General features: G+C 42.9%; 1 protein-coding gene across 5 annotated transcripts in view; it reads left to right on the forward strand.

The window, feature by feature from the left end:
• MCM10 (minichromosome maintenance 10 replication initiation factor) overlaps positions 1-24,475 on the forward strand; it is a 150,028-nt gene that overhangs the window by 76,883 nt on the left and 48,670 nt on the right. For all 5 annotated transcript variants that reach the window (XM_085895050.1, XM_085895053.1, XM_085895049.1 and 2 more), the window contains 4 exons: positions 3,462-3,565; positions 6,788-6,904; positions 20,412-20,583; positions 23,059-23,242. In XM_085895050.1, the coding sequence (XP_085751176.1) occupies positions 3,462-3,565; positions 6,788-6,904; positions 20,412-20,583; positions 23,059-23,242 (577 nt within the window). The remainder of the gene's footprint in view (positions 1-3,461; positions 3,566-6,787; positions 6,905-20,411; positions 20,584-23,058; positions 23,243-24,475) is intronic.

A 24,475-nucleotide genomic window follows, 5' to 3' on the forward strand; every position in this document is an offset into this window, starting at 1 on the left:
GGTCTTTATTCTTATTCTTTATCCTTTTACTTGCTTTCCTTCACACACATGACCCCTCCTGTCCTTCACACAAGCATGCAGACCACAACACCAGGCAGCTTATTTGCATATGTGCACCATTTCACGTTCAAACCTCATTCTATTGCCAAACAGACACTCACCTCCACCTTCTCCAGACTCAAACCACAACGCTACAACATTTCTAAAACCATCACAACGCCTTTATAAAAATCCTTGGATCAATCCAAGCTCGCTTACCTTTGCCAATAACCGCCATGACGACCATAACCGCCTCCATCACAAACTCACTGCTATGACACAACCACCACTCCATAACTCACCACGATGAACACCGCATCCAGTCACCACCACTGCCCTTTGGATATGTCGGGAACAATGGATGCCACGTATCATCCTGAATGCTTGGGATGTTCTGACGTGTAGTTTGAAATGCAACTGTGCGCTACAATCCGATTGACATCGCATGGCTAGCACTAGCACTCTGCTCAATCAAGGTCCCCATTTGGTGTCCAGCTCATGTTCGTGGTCAGAGAGTGCCACCAGATACCCTCACCCCATGTTTGCCATGCGAAGGAGCTCCGAGGTTAAGTGCAGCGTGAATGAGACCATTTCCAGTGCCGAGTCCTCATGTGGGCGGGGCCAAAACCATGGGAAGCGTCCATGCATCAATGGGGACGCTTGGAAATGCCTGCTGCCCATCCTGATTCACCTTTAGGCTCCTCCCTCACCAGACAATTATAAATATCCTGTGAGGGGGAGGGAGAAAACAAATAGACTTGTTTTTGGCTTGGTCAAGGATACGGGGCGGAAAGTGGAGCTGAACAGGTGGACGGATCTCGAGGAGCAGAGCAGGCGGAGTGGAGCACTGGGTGGGGGAGGGTTCCTGCCGCTGTGCTGAGTACATTTATTTAGGCCAAGTCGAAGCACAGTTACACTTAGACTTCCTTACACCTCATTATTAAGCTATCTTCTCGCATGTTCTTCTTCTTTCTTTTCCGTCTCCTCCACTGTGGACACGTTCATAAAAAGGGCACCAGCAAATACCCGGATCCACTGATCCGCATGTTTTACATTTTTCTTCTCTGCATTTCAATGCACCTCATTGCACCCCTCATTTTACACCACTGCTGACCGCACGCACCTTCGATATTCTCAGTTTTCCTCCCCCCCCCCTCCTAGGCAACTGGGAAACGTTGGTCTATTGGCCTTGCCAGGTGCAACAGATTTTGCAAACACCTCGTCTGTTCTCATCTTTCTTTGCTCTCCAACTTTCCTCAGGGTATGCTTTTGATGGCACCTGTCCTAGTGTAAGATAAGATTGTGGAAGTGAATATTAGTATAAGTTCTGGGACATGCATTGCTGTCTGTGCTATCGCTGATGATTTGCCAATAAGCGATGTCACCAGTCCGGTCGCTGAGGGGGTGTGTAGCATTGGGATTCTCATTTGTGTACTGTGTGAACGTCTTTTATAGTTGTTGAGGGACTCTGGGAAGGGTTCAAAACAGCATAGCGCTTACCTTGTGTCGGTCTTCTTGGGTTGCTTTATGCTTTCATTAAATGCCTGAAATTAACTTTGATTCTGCATTTCTCACTAATTTAGTTTGCTGCCTGGTCCAGTTCCACAACAATCGTCTTCTTTTGACTTGGCTTTACACATTTTGTTATTACCCATGATAGTTCCATTAAGCCATCGCAATCAATGCTGATTGTGGCTTTGCAAAAAAAAAAAAAAAATGCATGACTCTTTAAGCCAAGATTGGTTGGACTTTACACTTTACATTTGTTCTGATTTGTGAACCAGGAATAACAAATGGAGCTAAAATATATGGTCTGAAGTCAATACCTTGCAAATGTACATTTGGGCATTTTCGTTTTTTGTCTCCCATCCTACAAGGAGGGGGAGATGCGTTGTTTTTCCTTCGTTCCTGCTTGCTTCTTTCTTTCGTTCCAACAATTACAATTGCACACCATTTCTTAATCGTTGAACCAATCCTCTTCAAATTTGGTGTGGCGGTATCATGGTCCAATACACCCAGACCCCAAATTTGTCCTTTATTTATACTTATTCCATTCCAAGTGAGAACTTGCACAAAAACTGCCTTGTCACAGCCCTTTCTGAAAAATACAGATCTCTAGATAATGGTCTGGTGTTTTCCTTACAATGTCACAGCATCAAAGTGGATGAAAGAAACGTTGGCCAGAATGTGATTAGCAAAGCTTGACACGTGTGAACTTTGCAGATTAATTTAAGTTCAAATTGTCTGGCGATAATCAATGATAGCTTAATGTTTAATGATTAATTTAAATATCTACCATGAAGCGTGTGACAGTAGAGAGGAGCAACAGTGCCATCGTCGATGTACAACATCTCCAGTGAAGCATGTTGGAGGATCGGTGCAAGTTTGTGCCTGTTTCTGTGCTGTCAGTGAGCTACAAAACATTGACAGCACTCTGACTGCTGACAGGTGCAGGCAGATTCTGATCCATCAATACCTCCAGGAACATAACTGTTTAAGCAGAGATTCATACTTTAATACACGACTCTTGCCTTGATTACGAGAAGACGGAGAGTTCAAGCAAACATAAAATGTAGTGATTCGTGGATATACATACTTATTGTAAAGGACACGATCGCCCAAAAAGGGCAACGCGAGACCGCCAGAGAATAAACGCATAAATCGCAATATTTGGAAAAATTGCATCAATTCCTTTAAAAATCTTCTTATTCAGACCCACCAGTCAGAATGTTACCAAATTTTGGTTACAACATTAGGACGGAGTTGTGACGTTAAATCGTGGAGGTCATGCGGATCACATGACCGGAAGTGTGTCCAAATGGCGGACTTGGTAAATGTTTGAGAAAATCGTGTAAATTCCTTCAAAAATCTTCTCCAGACCCATCAGTCAGAATGTTCCCAAATTTGGGTAACAACATTAGGCCAAGCCCCAGATAAGCTACAGGTGCAGTGGTCCTATTTTTTTTTTTTTTTTAATACATGATCGAGGCTGGAGGAAGGGCGAGAACGGAATGGAAGGTAAGAAAATGGAAAGTGAGTTTTAGGTTGTGTTTGCATTTACATTGTGGATTTTGAAGATCCAGTAGAAAGCTCGGCCATTGTACACAAACTCTGACCATATTCCTGACCAATTGACCTTCAATGGATGTCAGGTTAGATCATATTATTGGTAATAATTGGGTTAGTACATCGAAGGTAGGCCAACTGATGGAATAATTTAGTGGGCTGAGGATAAAGCACAGGCAGGATTCGCAAAATGGCCTTCTGTTTTGTTTTAATTTATTTGTGCAGTTTATCCTTGTACTGTACATCAAAGTACAATCAAGTTGGCTTTTTCACGTCGTTGTTTTACATGATTTGCTGTTCTGTCCTTTATTTGCTCACTGTTTTATCCTCGTATTGCTTTTGCCATTTTTATGTAGCCGAGAACCTGAATCGAGACCACGACAGTCTAAGAAATTGACAATGGGTCTCATTGCTGTTGGAGGTGCCCAGGCCTTGATCACAGAGACACGAGAAAAACTCGGTATGATGGATTGATTTGTAACTTCTCATCTTCCGGGTCCGTCTTCCGAACACTGTCACTCCAGCTGAATGTGCAGCCAAACTTACAACGAGCTCTTCTGCTGCAAGCTATAATTTATCAGAGCACTCAATGGTGCCAGTTATTCTAGTAATACGCGATATTTCACTGTCAACCGTGATCCTCTCTTCCCCCATGGCAGTACCTTTTGCTGTACTTGCTGATTTAAGGTATTTGATTTCTTTCTTTTATACACTGCAGCAATACAAATGTGTTGTGACAATCGATACCACTTAGCGAGAAGCACAGGCATGAGAGTGTGAGGGAGGTGTGATGCATTGGTGGGAGAATCTTTGGTTTGAATCTCAGCCCAACTATAAACTGTCACGCTGGTGTTTTGGATGCAGGGCAATTTATCACTGTACATGCTTTCCCTCAGATGGACATTTTAACGGGTGTCCTGTCTGTCTGCCGGCATTAGTTGGTGGACATGAAGGATCTCACGGTGTCTTTTGCAAAGAGAAAGTGAGCTATCACCGGTACCCTAGCCAAATCCAAATTTCTGCTATAACCTAGATGGGACACTGCGTCGGTGGCACAGCTGCACCCCCAGTAAACGATGTTACTTGCAGCCATGTGCTGCATACAAAATAATGTCGAAGCTCCGTCAACGCAGGGATACAAGATTTGCAAGGATCTCTCTGCCAGATAGATGGACTTTCAAGTCTTAATAAGCTGAAGCTCGCATCGCTCCAACAAACTGAAATGCAGAACTTAATGCAGTCTCAATGTATCGACCAAGGACCCAGCTAGTGTTTGCCACGATACCACTCAGATTTTATGCTCCACTACGATCCTCGTTTTAAAATAATGCATGGTATTTTGGGACATTTACTGAATTACTGAGATAAATTCCAATATTTGGGTTTTCAAATACGAACGGTTTCCAAAATACATAACTCGATAATTATTGATTTGTTTGGATGTGAGCTTCATTATAAACTCATGCATGTTTGATTCTCATTGGCTGCTTCCACCTTCCGCCTTCTTGATATAAGCAAGCGACGTTTTAGTTGAAAACAAAAATGTGAGAAATGGATTATATATAATGCTTGGTGTGTTCCTTTATAAACCAAGAACAAAACAAGTAGAGGTACATTCAAAGTACACCGCCCCCATGCCAAATAAATAAATAACAAATCCTCCAGCACGCGACATTGCTGGGATGCCTTCGGCGCCCAGCGATGCCGCTTTGCAGCACATGCAGACGGAATTGGGAGGGAGTGGTGTACAATAATTGATTAATTGCATAATTAATATAAATAATAATCGTAAAATAATTAATTTCTTTATTGGCTAATTGCATACCGAAACCACCACTGTTTCATCCGAATCTGCAACTTTTTGAAAATTAAGTAATTAATCGAAAAATTAAATAATTCTTTAATTATTCAATAAAGCAAAAATGCCCTTTGTTGCCAAACCACTTGTTCTTTGTCATGTCCAAATATCAGCTTCCAAGCTCAAAAGGTGCCTGAGATATTGCCATGATGAGAAATCAAATAAATAAGTAATGAATAAATCGATAATAATTAAGTAACGAGCATAATCTTCATTGATGCAGAGTATCAGTATTAATTTTACTTTAATGCAGTAAGTGGAATTCGATTTCACTGTTTCAGAACCATTTTATTTACTTTTTTGTACCATACAGCTCATATGGTCTTTGAGATAATGTAAGCCGAATATCACCTTACTCGAGCGCAGAACAAAGTCGAAGATAGCGCGACACGAAACCACAAACTCGGAAATAATATATAAGATTAATTGATTAATCAAAAAATAAAAGAATACCGTTTTTGCCAAAGCACGTCTTCACTTTTGTCCCCAAATTTCAGCTTCCGAGCTCAAAGGATGGCTGAGATATCGCCCGGACAAACAAGAAAACAAACAAACGTAGTAAAAACTGAGTACTCCCTTCCTTCGGTGCCCGTTGATGACGTCATGCATCGCTGGGATATGGAATTGGGAAGGAGCGGTGTACAATAAGTTTGACCAATTTGGTCCTTGGGACACAAGTGCTGCGCTCATACTCCACTGTCTTCCTTTACTCTTTTCATTCCTTACTGCCGTTCATGAATCGCAGTACTGTCATGGAATAAACTTGACGAGTGCGCAGTACATTCATTGTGCGAAACTGAACAGTGCAAGTGCGCAGCACAAGATAAGGTTTACATTCTTAATACAGGACCAGCATACACGACATTATGTACACAGGAATATAACTGCACCAGTTGCCCATCGGACTGGTACAATGCACAGCATCAGTCCAACCAAACACGAGTGCATTTATAGTGCACAGGGTGCACGTACTCAAAACACAAGTGAAGTGAAGTTCAGTTTGGCTTTATCTTTAGTTTACCATTATGATTCGAGCCTGTTCGATTCCTTCCTTCTCTGTTCAGCTATATTTCATGCAGCCACTAAATTGCTTGCCACACTTAATACCAATTTATAACTTATTTTCCCTTAAGAGGGGAGGCCAAAGCCTCTGGCCTGTGCTAGCCATTTGGGGTTTCTTTGCACTGATGATTCACAAACCAAGAGGCAGTGTCTTTGACATTTTGCCCCCACCCCCCCCCCCCATTGCATAAAAGTATTGAATTTAACTGCAAGAAACATTGCATAGAGCTACCGACATGTAATAACGAATTTAATTGATCCCGAATGCTTTTTCACAAAAATATCTTTTAAAAACAAGAAATGTTTGCAATTTATTTTAAGCTGTTTCTCAAATATTGTACAATCTCTTGTGGCTTGAAATTGTAATGTTAAAATTGCTTACTAGCTCCTCCATGCTTATCTTCCGAGCGGTGAAAAACAACAATTGTATTGTAAAGATGGGGAGGGCATTGGCACCACCACGGCATGGAGATAGAGGCTAGTGATGGAACAGTGTATGTCATCGAATGGTGTCACAAGTGAAAAAGCGAGATAGCCAGTGGCTTTCCTTTCTTGGCTCAGATTGACGTGATGTTTTGTGAGTGTTGTCCTTTGCAGTTCCATCCTTCCTCCCTCCATCCCTCTCCAACATCCCTTTTCCGTATAATTTCTTGCACAATGTCATTGATATTAAAGGATTAAAACTGAAGTCTTAGAGTTCTTATTCAAGTTTACACTTGTAAATGGAACTTTCTTCCCCGACTGCTCAACAATTGCCAACAGGAATAACGGCATCACAAGATGTGACAGGCTGTAGTGATGACTTCAAGGAGCTTGTGGCGGCCCCAACGATTGGTGCCCTGAATCTCAAGCGGCACCTTCTCATGACCTCTTCACAGGGTTTGTGTCAATACTTCTGTATTTGGTGTGATGACAAGGGGGTAAAAGTCAACAAGCTGACATTAGGGCAACATAGCAACAGTTGGACACAACGAGCAAGTGAATGAAAGAATAAAGAAAAGAGTGGGGAGAGGAGGAAACTTAGTGTCTTGCAAGTAAGTTATGATGTGATATTGTGTATTATGCCTCTATGTATCATGATCAATTTTATTGTATTTCAGCGGTGTTCATCTTGATATCCTTTATATTGATTGTGATCTTATTTGATATCTGTGATGAGATGTGTTTGAGTTCCGTAATGTTTTTAGATCAGGAGAGCCCCTTCTCATATTGACCGTAACTGTTTACCGTTATGGTACATTTTGATTTTGACACTGTTTTTGTGTCATATCTGCAGTTGCAATATCATTTTGTATCTAGTTTGTTAAAATTAATATCAATGAGTTAGTTTCTCCATTTTGTGTTCACACGACGTATAAAACAAGGTTGTCCCATACCTCGGCTCCTTTGCCTTCTTTCCCATGTTGGTCTAGTTGCGGGAGAACTTTGAGGTTTCTCTGCCTATCCGAAAGATTTTTGGTAGCTGTCCTTTTAAAGGTTGTGGCATGTGCCGACGATATTTGCAGTTATTTGTTATGATTATGCATCTGTGCTGCTAAGGACACTTGCAGATTTTAGGGGGTAATAAAAACTGGCTCCATGCTGGGCTCAGCAATCCATGTATTCATTTGTTCACTGAATAGTTTTTAATAGTTGGGGCTCGCTTTCACTGGGTCAGTCTAAACCAGTATTGAACAAGCCGAGTGTTCGTAAAGACATTCCAGATCTTCATGATCGCTACATTATAGCTCCAGCGGATAAGGCTGCTAATAATTTTGTTGTGGTTTGTAAAAAGTTTTTTGAAGAGTTAGGCATTGATGTGGTTACTTTCACTCAGATAAGAAATAGCACATATGTTCCTTGTCACAAGTCACTCCAAGATATTGTTGTGGTTGACGAAATTCACAAACCACCATTCAGGTCCCTTAGGTGAGATATCTCGGTAAGTATATGTGTAGTTAGGCCCAAACCCGTTGTCTAGAGGGAATAAATGTCATTCATGAGGGCTGCGACTCTTCAGGATAGCCGTTTTTCTTTTACTGTCTTTATTTTGGACCAGCCGCCATTACTACCACCACCAACCACGTCTCAACAGCCATCACAACAACAACCACCAACCACAACGCCACTTCACAACAACAACCACCAACCACAACGCCGCTTCACAACAACAACCACCAGCCACAACGCCGCTTCACAACAACAACCACCAGCCACAACGCCGCTTCACAACAACAACCACCAACCACAACACCGCTTCACAACAACCGCCACGACCTTTACCGTCACAACTCGCCACCATCGCATCCACACCATCTCGCGCCACTCGTGGGCACCGATACTGGACTCGTGCAGGGCGCGCACCGAGCAGCGTGTTCAAAAACATCACGGACTTTCCGCAGAAAACGGATCAAAAACGACTCACGACCACTTTTGTTCCGTCCAATTGGCGAGCTGGGGCGATTTGGCCCCGCCTCCAGGGCGTTGGAGTGAGGACGCTATATGCAAATTCATGGATCAAAAAGCATTCACGCCCACTTTTCCTCGGTCCAATGGGGAGCCAGTTAGAGAGGTGAAGGGTCGGAGGCAAAGGGTCAAGGGTGAAAGAGCGAAGCCACGGGGCTTATATAAACGGCTGCGTTCGTCAGTAAAGGCAGTTGTGCGGAGTTCAAGAGAGTCGTCGGTGGAGCTGGAAAGAAGTGGGAGAAGTCAAGAGTGAAGAGTTGGGACGAGCCAAGAGAGGAGACGGAGAGGGCGAGTAGACGAAGCTGTGGAGAGGTGACGGCGGCGAAGGCGGACGAGGGGATGCTCGCGTCGGTGCCGGGAGCTGCAGAGGGAGAGCCCAGCAACGCGACCGAGGTCGAGGAGGAGACGCTCGCCGCGGGACCCGAGACAGGGTGATATCCTCCTTCCCCCGAGCATCAGCAACCCCCTCCTGTTTCCCCCCGCGCTGAGATAGTGCGACAAAGGGGGCCCCTTTCCCACCCCCTACCAGACACTGTCCGCGAGGCCCGCAGAGTTGAGGCACCACCGCCACTTCGCGTCTCATCATCAGACGGGTAGGCCCGACCCGGTCTCGGCCCCAGGCCCGTCTACCCCCCTCATCCTGGAGGGTGTTTCTTTTCTTTTGCTTTGGGAATATGTGTTGTCGGCGCCGTCTGTGAAGTAAAATTGTAAAAGTGTTGCCGTGTGCTCGGTAGTCGGATAGCTCTGCATTGTTGCATTTGCTTTTTGTGTAATATTGCATTGTCTTCTTCTTTTACATGTGCTTTTGGTGGAATTGTATATGTGTGCTTTCCGTTCATCGCGAAATAAATGTGCTTATTGTTGAACTGTTTTCCCGCTTCGCTTCGTCTTTTCTTTCATTGAATCTCCATCTTGCTTCACGTAAAGGGTTGGTCGTGGGCTAAAACGCCCGATAATTAATCGAACCGTCGAGGCCGACGAATAACACCGCTCGGTTATCCCGATAGTACGGAAAGGGTCGCTTAAAGTGGCCCGTGTCCGAAGTCGACCTGCGGCGAGGTGCGATCGCCCGGTCTACCCTCTGTGTGGGTACTTAGGTAGGTCGAATTTGGCGAGCAACCCTATCCCACGCAGGGGCCGATTGGCACGATCGCGGTGAGACCGAAAGGTCCACCCGTGACTAGTTCCCGGCGTTAGTCCGAGAGGGTCACGACTGGATTGTCCGTCCGGTGGGCGACGTGCCGCGATTCGAGTTACGTGGCCGTCAGCACGCCGGCGGGCGCGAATCCGCAACAATATTATATCTGAGCATCAGGAAGTTTTAGTTAATAATTTTGGTATTAAATGTAAAGAGGTAAATCTTTGTATTCCTTGACGTTTGTGGATTCCTAAGCTTCATGAGAACTCGTACAAGTATAGGTTTATCACGGGTGCCAGGCAGTGTTCCACCAAACAGTTATCGGCTATCGTTAACTCAGGCTTACAAGTTGTTAGGGAACAGTTCAGGAAATATTTGTTTCGCAATTGAGAATAATTCTGGTATTAACACTTTCTGGAACATTAATTCTTCCTTAGAATTCATAGACAGAATTAGATGCCTCAATATCAAGTCATTTGAAGATTTTGATTTTTCAACTTTATAGACAAATTTGGATTTAGTACGAGTGAGGGATTCACTTTCCAAAGTAATTGATAAGGTTTTTAACTCTTTTAATTTCTTCCGCCGCCAAAAGTGAAGGAGGTTTTGTTTTCACCCCTTTGTCTGTCTGTCTGTCTGTCTCTGTTTGTTTGTCTGTTTGTGTACAGGATATCTCAAAAACTTGTGGATGGATCCGGATGGAAATTTTGTGGACAGGTTGGGTGTGTGACGAGAAGGATGAAGTGATTAGATTTTGGTGAAGATCCGGATCCGGATCTGACGACTAGAATTAAAAAAAGTGATTCTTCACCTTTGAGAGATTGAGCCAAAAACGATATATAGCACGATATCTCAAAAAGTTGTGGACAGGTTTGGATGAAACTTGCTGGACACGTTGGGTGTGTGACGAGGAAGAATTGATTCAATTTTGGTGAAAATCTGGATCTGGATCCTACTACTAGAATTTTTTTAAAGTGATTCTTCACGATTGAGAGATGGGGCTAAAAATGATTTAAAAAAAACAAACACTATCTCAAAACTTTGAGGACGGATTCGGACGAAACTGGGTGGACAGGTTGGGTGTGTTGCATTGACGAAGTGATTCGATTTTGGTGAAAACCTGAATCTGAATCTGGATACAATAATTATTTAATTGTCAATGTGATTCTTCACCATTGAGAGATGGGGCCAAAAACGATATAGTACTGTAATGCATGATATTTCAAAAATGTATTGGGTCCGATATGCTGCCATGGATCAGGCACTACGTGGCGAAGGTATGCGCTCTACCGAATGCCGTTCTAGTTTTTTTAATGTTAGGATTGATAGAATATTATTTTCTCAAAAGAAATACTCACGTTTCATTGTTTTGATAAGCAGAAGTTTAAGGATGCTGTTAGCTTTATTTTATTTATTACTTTTGTATCTGTGTGGGATAATGTTTCAACAGGATCAGGGTTATTCCCATGGGTGGGAATTGCAGCCCGCAACTAGCGGATATTTTTCTTATTTTCTGTGAATTTTCATTCATGCAGAAACTGATGAAGGAGAAAAAATTAGGATTAGCTAAAATATTATCTCATACATGTCATTATGTAGATGATATTTGTGTGGTTAACTCTAATTTTTTTGGATAGGCAGCTTCACAAGATTTATCCAGATATCATGATTGCAAACAGGAGTGGTACTGATTGAACAGTTGCTCCATATCTGGATGTGTTGGTTGGAGTTCGACAGAATTGTTTTAGTACAAGTGTACATCATAAAGTTGATGATTTCAGTTTCCTTGCAGTCTTGTACACCTTTCCAGGTGGCAATGTACCAATTAAAATGGGTTACAATGTCTTTTCATCTCAGCCACTAAGGTTTGTCAGAATTTGTTCAGTAAAGGATGATTTTGTGGAACGTGCCGAGAAGGTATTTTTTTTCCCATCATTTCAAACGGAGGATATTTGGCTGATAAGTTAAAAGGTTTAGGGTTTTCACCATGTATGAGCTCTTACATGAGCTATTTACATTATTTATACTTTAAAAAGAAAATAACTCCAAAGTAAAAAGAAAGTTGGCCTCAACGTTTTGGGAAGCATGCTCGGCCCATCAACTGGGAGAAAGTAACTGGAATGAGTGAATTCAGCTTTTACAACAACTCTGCACCCACCATTGGGTGATTATTGTGAGGTGCTGATTGGCTGTTTGGCTGATTGTTTGATCAGGTCTTGTGAGAGTGTTTTTCGACTCCATCGTCACCTTTTATTTAAAGGCCCGGTCACACCTTGACGTTTTAGCCAACGTATGCCGATTTTTGAATTTTTTTTTCTAAAACGCTGGCACACGTTATGGGTAAGTTTTGATAACATTGAGAGCACGCTGAAAAACACTGCCATACGTCGTTGTACGTTGGCTTTAAACGTTGTACTTTTCGGTTGTCCTCAAATTTTTTCATGCTTGAAATTTCCCGACATATGCCGGCGTATGACTCACACGTTCCGCTACGCTGGCCACAAGTTGTATGCACGGTCTGCGATCGTTGACAGACGTCAACACATGCTACTTGTAAGTTAATCATAAGTTGAGACACGCCGAGGTAATGTTTAGCGTACCCGAAACTTATTTCTAACCTATGATTAACGTGTTGTTGGCACGTTATGCGATCGTTGCCACACATCGACAGACGTTACTTTTAAGTTACTCATAGGCTGAAATACGTCGGTATAATGGATCGTCCTTGCGTCAGCGTCCACGGCCACGGCCAGGACACTTATTTGCAGCATTCTTCAAACTTTTCTTCGGCATGACGAGGATGTTCACACTTCGATGTCTAGCTTGGCTATGATTCCAATTGTCCATCGGCAGCGTCTATTTAAAATAGTCGAGTTTGAGCGTTTTAACACGTTCAGAAGAAACGCTTCAAATTTCCAAACCCCAGCGTCAAAAAACAAAGGCGAGTGACAGCAATTTAAATCGTTCATTGTAAACAATGAAAATAGCTGGTGGTACCGTTTAAAAGTCGTTGAGTGTAAAAAAAAATCCAATTGTTGAGCGCAAGTGTCTACTTTCAATAGTGGAGATGCAGCCATTTAAATCGTTGAGTGGCAGCCTATGAACCTACCCGTGGACACGCGGACGCAAGGACGATCCATCATAACCCACACCCTCCCCCTCACACTCACCTACTACTGCCAACATGAACAAACTACGACTAATACTAATACTAATACTGATACTGATACTGATACTGATACTGTTACTGCTGACATGGACATCGACTCAAAAAGGACCTCAAAAACACTGTTGGGTTCCCCTTTTATGAACACCATTTTTATATACCAATTCCCAAAACCGCTGGGAACACGTCTTTATATGGCAGTTGTAACCTAGAAACACATTCATTTTTTTTTTTGTCGACCGGAAGACGTCATTGGAATACGTCTACATACGTCGATGTGTGTTGGGACTACATAAAGAATTGGTTCAAAGCACGTCAAACATAAGTTAGAAATAAGTTTCGCGTAAAAACGACATTACCGCGACGTGTTTCGACTTATGAGTAGCTTATAAGTAGCCTTTGTGGACGTGTGTAAGCATCCGCATATCGTGTGTAAAACTTATCCCCATCACATGCGGAATGTGTGTCATACGCCGAGTACGTCGTAAAATTTTGAACATGTTTAAAATTTCTTGACGTACTCTACTTACTACGACGTATGATAGCGTACTTTAGCGTTCTACTCACGTATACCAAACTTACTCATACCGTATTTGACGTGCCCCCAACGTTTTAGACACATTTTTCTTAGGTCGGCATACGCTGGCAAGATCGCCAAGGTGTGACCGCGATGTTGACACTTCCATTTCTACGGCAGTTATGATTCGAATCGTTGTGCGTCAGCCTTTTAATAGGCTACGTCAGGACATCGTCGGCGATGCGTGCAACGCGCTATGCCGAAGTTAGACTATCGTTGGGCATCGGTTGTGTAGGCCGACATGTTCAGCATTCGTTGGTATAAGTTATCTATAACACAACGAAACGTTCTGTGTCCATTACTAATATGTTATGCATACGACCAACTCGTTATGAATACGTCCGAATCTTAAAAAAAAACATCAAAAGTTCAACGTCAGCCAGCGTTTTACATACATTTTAATACGTTGCCATCGCTGGCTAAAACGTCAAGGTGTGACCGGGCCTTAAGTTTGGTTTTCATGTTAACAAGTTCCTATTGCATTGCATTTGATATAATAATGAATTATTTTAGTGAGGTAAATTCTTTAATTAATATTATTGATTAAAATATATATATATATATATATATATATATATATATATATATATATATATATATATATATATATGTATATATATATATATATGTATATATATATATATTTATAGATGGTCTTAAATAATGGAGGTATTTAGATGAAAATACAATAAATAAATAAATAAATATTATTTATAAAATACATTATAAATAAGAATTAATATAATTTCTCGGTGGTTGCTAAGATGCGTAGTGCAGCATGTTAAAATTTGAATATTTTAATGGTAGTTTGAGTCTGAGGTTCGATGGAGGTGCTGTGTTATGGACATGGCTGCAAGGTAAAGTGTTTATCACTTAATTTATCATATAAAGTGGTGTATGATTAAACTTGGTCATATGTCATAAAACTTGAAATAATAGTAATACTTAAATAAGTTTGAATAAGGATATTGCGTTGCTGTGTTGACTGACTGGACACAACTTTGGGTTGTCGGTCCATTGATGTTGAGTAATCTACTGATATGAACTTGTGACTGCGGTTGTGGATCTGCAGTTTGGAAAGGTTCTGGGCTGAAAAGATCGAAACCTCGATGAAAAACGGTGCCCAGCTCCAGGCAGTTGGGAAATCAGTCAATTGCTTTTTGGTTAAGGTTATAACTTCAAATAAAATAGTGTGTGTGTGTGTGTGTGTGTGTGTGCGTGCGTGCGTGCGTGCGTGCGTGCGTGCGTGCGCGCGCATGCGCACGCGCACGCGCACGCTGGTGTTTAAAATGCGCTGCCCAACACTATGTCAATGTGCTCACCCAGACACATGCACAATCTCTTCTACATGTGCTGATTCCTGCCCATTCTGTTACTCTGGGCCATTATTACCCTTTTTTTTGGTAATTCCTCCTTCACTCTCTGTGTATATCTGTTTCTTCCACCCCAATCCCACTTGCAATGCAAACCTACTGCCGTTTATTTAGCTTCTTGACGAGCCCAGCCCCTTGTATTAAAAAAAAACTTATTCGGAAGCTGTCGTGTTCCAGTCATCAAGGCAATTTCATGTACCGGTCATCTAAGTAACATGGTCAGGTGCCTTTGTTTATCTGCCATCTTGTCGGTCAAACTTAATCAGCATACTGAACCACTGCTGCGATTTACAATGCCTGAGACCTGTTCGGAACGACAGCAGCAACCCTTTAAATATATAGTGTGATGGACACGGAAGGAACAAACAAAATCATAAATAGCAATATTTCTCAAAGCAATAGAAAAAATAAATTAATAGAACACAGAAGGAGCACATGAACAACAATCACAGCCGTGATGACGGACTCCATGGGAGTACCTCCTGTGCAGCTGTCCTCTGCACGTCAGCTCACCGGATGACGGGATTGGGGCAAAGCCTTCGGGACCCCTACACTTTCATGATAGGAGGAAAACCACAGGGTAACATTCCCAGATCGGATTGCAGTGGTGTGTGCCGTGGTCGTGCTGAGGTGTCATCCACCAGATGGCAGTCTTCTTGGGTTAACCTGAGGCGGTCCCTTCGGGTGGGTGCCTGGAATGTCCTATCCCTAAGAAAGGATCACCTGTCTCTGTAGTCATCTGAACTCAAGAGTTTGAACATCGGTATTGCAGCACTCTCTGAGGTTCAGACACCAGATCGTGGGGAGATCATGGCGGGTGGTTCCACCTACTATTGGTCTGGTCGCTCTGATGTTTATCATGCCCAAGGAGTTGAAGCTGTGTCCAATATGCTGACTCCATTAATAATTGAGGAAAACCGGTTAACGAGCGTGTCAAGAGAGGAAGGATTTGTCGCTCCTTGGGTGTCGTTTCCCTGGTCTCCATACATGCTCCAACTGAGGCGAGTGATCTCACCGTGAAGGACGCATTGTATGCCACGCTTGAGTCTGTGATTAATCAGTGCCCCAGCCAAGATACTCTTCGAGTCTTGGGAGATTTCAATGCATCGACTGGAACTGATAGGGATGGTTACGAGACGTGTGTTGGTCCCCACGGGTCTGGAACTGTGAACCAGAATATCACCAAGTTCCTTGACTTTGCAAGAAGACATGGACTTAGGGTGGCTGGTTCATGGCTTCAGCACCCACAGGCTCATCGCTGGACTTTGTTTTCCAACACTGGTGGTGTGGCAATGGAGATTGACCATGTGCTCATTGATGGTCGCTGTCGGATGATCCAGAACTGCAGGGTCTACCGGAGTGCTCAGTTCTGCAATACCGCCCACAGACATGTGGTAGTAACTGCAGCTTAAATCTTGGAGAATGTTACCATCCCAGCAAAGGCTGGATGTTAGCACGATCAAGAAAGAGAGAGTAGCTTAGGTGTTTGTGAACATGCTAATTGGGGATTTGTGGGGGGGGGGCTGGGTCTGGGTGCTTTGGAGGAATCCTGAAGAGTTGTGGAGAGCCTTCAAGACCACCATCCTTGATGTTGCCATTGGATGTCTTGGAACTCACCATCAGGCGAAGAATAATTTTATCTCTCAAGGTACACTCAAACGACACTCAAGGGACCATTGACCAGAGTCGCAGGGCCAGGCTTAATGGCAGAGTTGAGCTGTTCAGGGAGTTGAAGCGTAAAACTGTAAGTGCACTCAGGGTGGACAAGGAGGCCTATGTGAGGGGGTAGAGCATCACTTGCAGTCAAGTGATTCTCGTCCTGCTTACAGGGTAATTCGTGCATTGTGTTCCTCCAAGCCCTTCCCTCGGTGTTAGGGCGGTGGGCTCTTGACAGAGGTGTCCAAAGTGAAGACCCGCTGGGCCGGTTACTTTGAGCAGCTGTACCAGGCTGATCCACCAGCTTTCGAGTTGGATGTCAGGAGTGTTGCTTTTCAGATTGTTGACCCTCCAATCAACTGTGATCCATCTTCGTTTGCAGAAACACATGCTGCGGTGAACCGGTTGAAATTGGGGTAAAGCTCCTGGGATCTGTGGCATCCGTGCTGAACTTCTCAAGGCCGGTGGGAATGCTGTACTCATGTTGTTGCATGCAGTTCTGTGCTTTGCTTGGAACACAGGCATCACCCCAACTGACTGGAAGAGGGTCCTTGTTGTCCCTCTCTGTAAAGAGAAGGGGGATCACCAGGACTGCAACTACCGAGGGGTACGCTGCTCTCAGTGCCGGGCAAGGTCTTTGCTCGGATAATTCTTGATCGGGTTCACCACCATCTGTTTGAGCACCAATGCCCAGAGCTGTCAGGCTTTACACCAAGATGTCAGCGATTGACCGTATCCTTGCCCGGTGGGTCCTCACCGAAAGTCGGCGAGAGTTTCAGCAGGGATGAAACTTTTTTCAATCTCTGCTTTTGATCTCTTTTGAATTTTGATCTCTGCAAAGCGTTCGAAACAATGAACCGGGATGCTCTCTGGAGGATTATTGGTCTTTGTGAGGTACCACCGAAACTGATAGATCTGATGACTGAACTATACTCTCATACTGTGAGTGCTGTGAGATGTGGTGATACCATCTCCGACTTATTTCCAGTTGTTACTGGAGTTCGTCAGGGGTGTGTACTGGCCCCCACACTTTTCAGCGCTTATATGGACTGGATTCTGGGGAGGATGTTGGAGAGATCAAGCTGCAGTGCATCATTTGGAAATGTCTAAGATCTCTGATCTTGATTTCGTAGATGATGCAGTCATCTTTGCGGAGACTCTGGATATCCGTTTTGGAATCCTTGAGATGCTGAATGAGGAGTCGGAGCCGCTGGGATTACGGGTTTCCTGGGTCAAAACTAAGATTCAGGCTTTCAGTGACATCTTGGATGCTGCTATCTTGTCTGTACCTCTTTGTGGTGAGGATGTTGTCTGCACCTTTTTGTGGTGAGGATGTTGAGGTCGTGGAGAGATTCACTTACCTTGGCAGTGATATTCACATCTCTGCTGGCTGTAAGCCAGAGGTCAATAGACGTCTGGGTTGGGCCTGGGGAGTCATGCATTCACTGGATCATGGAGTGTGGCGCTGTTGGTACCTGTGCAGCAGGACGAAAGTCAAAGTCTTGAGGTCCTTGATGCTTCCAGTCTTGCTCTACGGGTGTGATACTTGGACTCTGACGAGGGCTCTGAGACAGAAACTTAATTCCTTTGGTACCAGGTCTCTTCAGAGAATCTTTGGCTCTCACAGGTCAGACTTTGTTTCGACCGAGCGGTTGCTGAGAGAGACTCAAATGAAATTTGTTACCTGCATTGTTTGTGAGCGTCAGCTGCAGCTGTATGGACATGTGGCTCGTTTTCCTGATGCTAATCCTGTTCACCAGATTCTTTCAGCGAGGTCGTCTCGTGAGTGGAGGAGGCCAATGGTCCAACCACGTGCCTGGTGGTTACAGCAGATTGATCGGCATCTCGAGGAGATGGGGATGTGCCAGGCATCTTCCTGGGGGATGGCCAGACAGAGGCCCCTGGAGTACCAGCAGAAAGTGGATGCAGTGACGTGCTGCTCCAGTGCATGCTCCCACACCTCACCTGACCTTACGACGGAAGCAAGAAGACAACTACGTGTCATAAAAGATCCTTTTTTTTCCGCGTTTCACATCATTTTACGTCCTGTTTGAGGCTTGCAGATTGATATGCAATATATTTTGTGAAGTGCAACTTGATGTCTTTTGATTAAACCTGTTGGTGAAACAATGGGTTGGCACGGATAGTTATATATCGTACAGTATTCCAGGATACACACTCCATTCATCTGTGAGGGTAGACTTCATAACCAATGCGAATCTGGACTGTTAAGTGATTAGGGTTGGCTCAAATTGTGTTCTAAAATAGCTGGGACTCTATTAAGTAACCATTTGATATAAATTTCCCTAATCACAGCATGATAGAGCACTATCACAACATTCAAAAACTCCACAGTTTTATGACGAGACATTGTGCTTCCAAGCCTACATTACTGATTAATGTTGGTTGGTACTTTTGACATCACCAGTGCCCTCTTTCTCTGGCATATTCCAGTTCTGCATCCCATGAACCCAGCCTGCCCCAAAATATTTGTAGCCGTCCAAGCTCTTATAAGCTCTCATAGCCTCTTTTGTGTCGTGGGTGAAGGTGTTTACCAGATAATTGTAGATATCTGGGTACTGTAGGTCAGGTAATCTGCTCCCCATTGGTGTGCTTGGCAAGCTTTAGGGATCTGTGACTCCAGCAACTTCTAATTTTTGGATATACTCTGCTTAGGCTATCTAAATGAATAACGACATTAGATAAGCTCGAGCCATTTCCAGTTGCAGATATTTCTGCAGACATTTTGAGTGATTCTGATCCAGAGTCGTATATTGTTTACAATCTGGATGACCTCCGAAATGGCTGACCAACAGGTGGTGATATCATTATCAGTGAGAAACCTCTGTTAAGGCAAAGCCACGTGCTGGTTGTGATGGCAATGCTTATCATCCAGAACAAAACAAAAGGCAACACCACATGCCAGCCAGGCCAAAAGAAAAGGCAACATAGATCAAAGTTGATTTGTTCCAGAATGTCTTATCACTTGGAATTAGATGGTGTGTGTGAAGCCTGTTCTCCGGCCCGGCATGAAGAGAGTCAGCAGAAGAGGATTCACCAAAATGCAGCTTTATTGAAGGACCACACGCCAGCGGAGGTGATGTCAGTAGCTCAACCAGCACAGTGGAGAGCGACCAAAACTACACTGAGTCTTGCATTCAAAAACTCTCCCTTATATACAATCTATCTCTAATTCCAATCTATCTCTGGTTATACTCTAACCCGAGTTGGTGTGACAAGATCTCCGAATGTGTACTCAAATGTGAGCTCAGAGTTTTCCCTTCCCTCCCACAAGGGAGGGTGGAACAGTCAAACAGCTTATCTTAGGGCCCAGCAATTATCTTAGATAGTCCCTCTCCCCTGTCCAGGCTTATTATCACTGCGGGATGTTTGAAGGACAAACAAAACCCCTTTTAAGTTCACAGAAATGGTAAGAGTAAGGACATGTCTAGTTTTGGTATCACAGTAAAAGCACTGCCCTATTCACAGTAAAAGCCCAGCCCTATTAGTTTAGAGTGCAGCACTGTAACAATGTTTTTCCAATGCCTATGATGGACTAACTGGCGGCACTAAAGGCTATGAAGATTTTAAAATGCAGTTCAACCTAAACAAGAGCCCAGGAGTGGAATGCTTTGGAAAAACCAAGATAAAGTTTAGCTTTACAATGAACAGACATGTCTCGGTTTGTTATCACTAAAATAATACAGCCAGTGCCTTGAGAGGGCATCTGGTGGATTGAGTCACTGGTAAACAGTGCCACTAAAACTATAGAGAGTTTTTAAAATGCATTACAGAGTATATAAAAATGGGTTCGAATCCCTACATCTAACTAATATATATATATATATATATATATATATATATATATATATATATATATATATGTATCAATTATGGATCGGATGTGACCATAAAATAGCACTCCTCACAGTGTGCACTGGCCCTAACATTTCACCTGTCTGAAAAGTGTGTTCCTGTGTGAGTGCGATAACATAAGAGTCAAACAATTTGTTCCCAAACCTATCATACAGACCAGAGTGCAACCAAGATACGAGAAAGAGGTGGACGAGCCAGCAAAGTTTGTGGAATATCTGGAGCATTAGTTTCCACAGATCAAGAAATATCAGCAGAAGAGTTATTACGCAAGTACAAGCAGGGAGTGCAAGAGACAAGGCGTCATAAGGCGGAGGAGCGTCAAAGGAGGTGGGATGACATTAATTATTACCGTTTTTTGGTACCTTCTGACTGTTATTCATTCATATGACACGTGTTCAAATTTCACGACAAGGTTTACTTTTGTTTTTATTAAGGAATACCTTTAACTAACCGAGGTTCCAGGGAATAAACTTTGGGACAGATTTTGAATGAATGGCAGCATTTTAAGAGACAAAATGATTCAGGTGCAAACGTACTTCTGAGCCGAGATAGTGTTTCTTCTTTTTTATGCCTCCGCTGACGAAGTCTCCGGTGGCATTGTGTTTTCAGTTTGTCCATACGTTCGTGCTAATTTTCTGTTTTCTCTGTATCCGCTTATCCGATTGACACAAATTTTTCACCATAGGTGTGACTACTCATGTAGAATGTTTTTTATGATAATCATGATGTTGTAGCCCACGTGGTGTGGCAGCCATGTTGGATAAATGAAAAAAAACTTTGGCACTCCATCTCCGAAACCGCTCCGTGGAAAAAATTGAAACTTGGCATGTGAAGTACTCCCCCTGGGAAACAAGTCTGATTTTTTTTTTGATGATGTCATTGGTTGCTTCATTGTGACGTCATAATTACATAAGTTGAACACTTTATCCGATCAGCATGAAAATTTTTGAGGGCCATCTAGGGCTATATTGTATTTGGTCGGGGGGGGGGGGGGGGTTGATGATGTCATCTGTCACGTGGTTCTGCAGCCATATCATTTTTTACATAAAAAATCTTCTCCAAAATATACTGGAAGGATGCTTTTATAAAGGGGCTGTCACACCTTGACGTTTTAGCCAGCATATGGCAAGGTATCAAAATGTATGCAAAACGCTGGCGTACGCTGAACTATTGACGTTTTTTTTTAAAGTTTTGGGCGTAGAATAACGTGTTGGACGTATGCATAACGTATTAGTAATGTACACAGAACGTTTCAATCACATATAGATAACTTATACCAACGAATGCTGAGCGTGTTGTCGGCGTTCACAACCTATGCCCAACGATAGTCTAACTTATGCATCGCGCGCGGCAGCGTATCGCCGACGATCACGTGGCGTAGGCTATTCATAGGCTGCGGCTCGACGATTCAAATCAGAACCGCACTGGACATTGAAGTGTGAAGCCGCTGTCACACCGTGACGTTTCAGCCAGCGTATGCCGACATATGAAAAATTTGCCGAACCAAGCTGGCACACGTCGAATACGATATGGGTAAGTTTTGTATGCGTTAAGAGCATGCTGGCATACATCGTAGTATGCTGGCATACGTCGTCATACGCTGAGTACGTCGAGATATTTTCAGCATGTTGAAAATTTCTCGACGTACTCTGCGTATGACACACATTCCGCATACGCTGGCATAAGTTGTAGGCACGTTAAGTGATCGTTGACATACGTTGACACACGTTACTTGTACGTTACTCATAAGTCGAAACACGTCGACGTAATGGTTAGCGTCAGTGTTCCAGACTCCCTGGTTTTATTTTTTTTTTTCTTCGGTATGACTGTGATGTTGACACTTTGATTTCTAGTATTATGTACTGTACAGCGTACATAATTGTACGTGCTATTTTTATACGACTGGCAGCGCTACGTCGGCAACATCACTCAGTGATAGGAATTTTTCAGCTACTTTTTTTTTTTTTCAGAGCTGGCAGATCCGTCATATATGTGATCCGTCGTTGCCCAGAACGTCGTTAAGCGGCGCATGACTGTATATATATATATATATATATATATATATATATATATATATATATATATATATATATATATATATATATATATATTTATATATACATACATACATATTAAATAGGACTTTACTGATGTAGCTTATTAAGTGCTGGCAGGATGGCCGAAATAGCAAGCTCACTCACCTCTAAGCAGCACCATGGCCAAATTCCTACCATAATCTTTGGTGAATGCCAGATCTGGCCAGCCGATTTGTGAAAGACTTGGGCCAAGCTTCCCCCAGCCAATCCCACAAGAACATGGAAAAAATTGCGGCTGTTGAAGAAGAAGAAGAAGAAGAAGAAGAAGAAGAAGAAGAAGAAGAAGAAGAAGACTAATGTAGCTTTGTAGATCCTTTCACGTTTTTATGGTGCATTGTAAATGACTGACCAAGCAGGTTTGAATGAGGTATATGAACACTACATTTAACCATATCCATTGCTTAACAACTCAAAATATCGAGCATTTCCTCACATCTCCATTGTAGTCAAGCAGCGATTCTTTGTGGGCATGTTTCTCGATGCAGCTGCTCCTTTTTCTTGTGTTCATTATCGGTTTTCTGTGTTGTAATGCTCTATGCCTGTTTTTATGATTCCCCTTTTTATTTTGGGGCAAAACAAACTTGGAAAGATTTTGTGCATAATGCTGTGGATCATTCTCTGTATTTTTTTGTCACATTTGTGAATTCAGTGGCTACACTCAACCTTGAGCAAATTTTCCTTTACATATACCATCCTGTCCCTTTAGTTTTCTGCAGAATCTAAAGAAAAAGTCCTCACAGGCCGATGGAATGCAAGATAATCCTCAAAGTTCATGCACTGTCCTCGCGTCAGTACAAGCTCCACATTTGGGCAGTGGAGTGCTGGAGGGAGATGATATTCTCTTGCTGCCAGTCTGCTCAGCTCCAGGCACAGATGCTAAACACAACAAGGTTTGTTGTTCTATTGTCTCTTCTCTCAAAATACATTATGTCCCCATGGGCTACCTTTTTCTTGTTGATTAGTATTCTTTACAAATGTGAAAAATTGCAACAAATCACAGTTTCTTGCTGAGCAAGCAATGCCCACTTCGCTCCTGCAAAGCTAAGTGCTGCTAGTCCCATTATTTTCCATCCTGCTGTTGTAACTGTTTGTTTTTACATTTTTATATGATATTTGATCAATTGCAGTCCTTGTTAGTCCCTTACATCTCCATAAACATGCTTTTTCATACCTTTTTGGGGTTACTAAGTAGGCATTGCATTCTTGATTTTGTTTCCTTGATTAGTTTGAGTCTCCATTTCTGTATTCCCCTCTTCTGAGTCACCCCAAAACCTCATAAATGGACTTTGTCATCAGTTTAGAAGGAGACCTGTTCCTTTGTGATCCTTATCAAATGCTTGTATCGTCATTGAACTGTTGGCTGTAACCAGGGGCGTGTTCCATTAGCAAGTGGCTTGCTTATCGCTCGCCAAGCGGCTCGCTTGATTCAAAGCACTCAAGCAAACACTCCAACGGAACGGAGCACTCGGCACCGCGAACAACATAGCAGTCTCCATGTAAACAACAAATGCTGTCTGGGCTGTCATTTTCAGTTTTACTCAATCATCTTGTGACAACTTCCTCAAACAAATTCTTTGTGTCAGTGGCTATGGAGTATAACGAAGAGGGAAAGAATGATGAAGAAATGGTGAGTAGGAAGAAGGAGCCCCCTGCCAAGCTTATCAATGGACCTACCACTGTGTATTTTGGGAAGAGGTTTTGCATGTTGGTAGGTTTTAAAGAATTATGATGAAAGGCAGAAGAGATTAAAAATATGAACTGCATGTTTCAATATCGTCCTCTGTAATGGTAGAATTGAAGTAATAGCTACCAATTGTTTTGAATCTGACTACGGCAGCCATTTTGTGAACATGAGTGGGTGTGTTCCGTTAGCAGGCAGCTTGTTTACCGCTCTCCAAGAACCTCTCCTTGCTTGCTTCCTCCGCTTGCCAAATGGTTGATGCTGAACGGCTGGCTTGGCAAGCGATAGCAAACCGCTTGTTCGCGAAACACATCCCTGTTGTTCGACTGATATGATCTTTTTGTGAATTTTTCATTTCTTGAAATAAAAACTCAATTTTGTTGATTGATCAGAGGCACTCATAAAATAATAATAATGATAAAAAAAAATGCAAATTAGGTTG

Source organism: Eptatretus burgeri, chromosome 9 (genome assembly GCF_056783735.1).
Source record: "Eptatretus burgeri isolate ZD-2024b chromosome 9, Ebu_testis_v1, whole genome shotgun sequence".
In the NCBI taxonomy this organism is placed as follows: domain Eukaryota; kingdom Metazoa; phylum Chordata; class Myxini; order Myxiniformes; family Myxinidae; genus Eptatretus; species Eptatretus burgeri.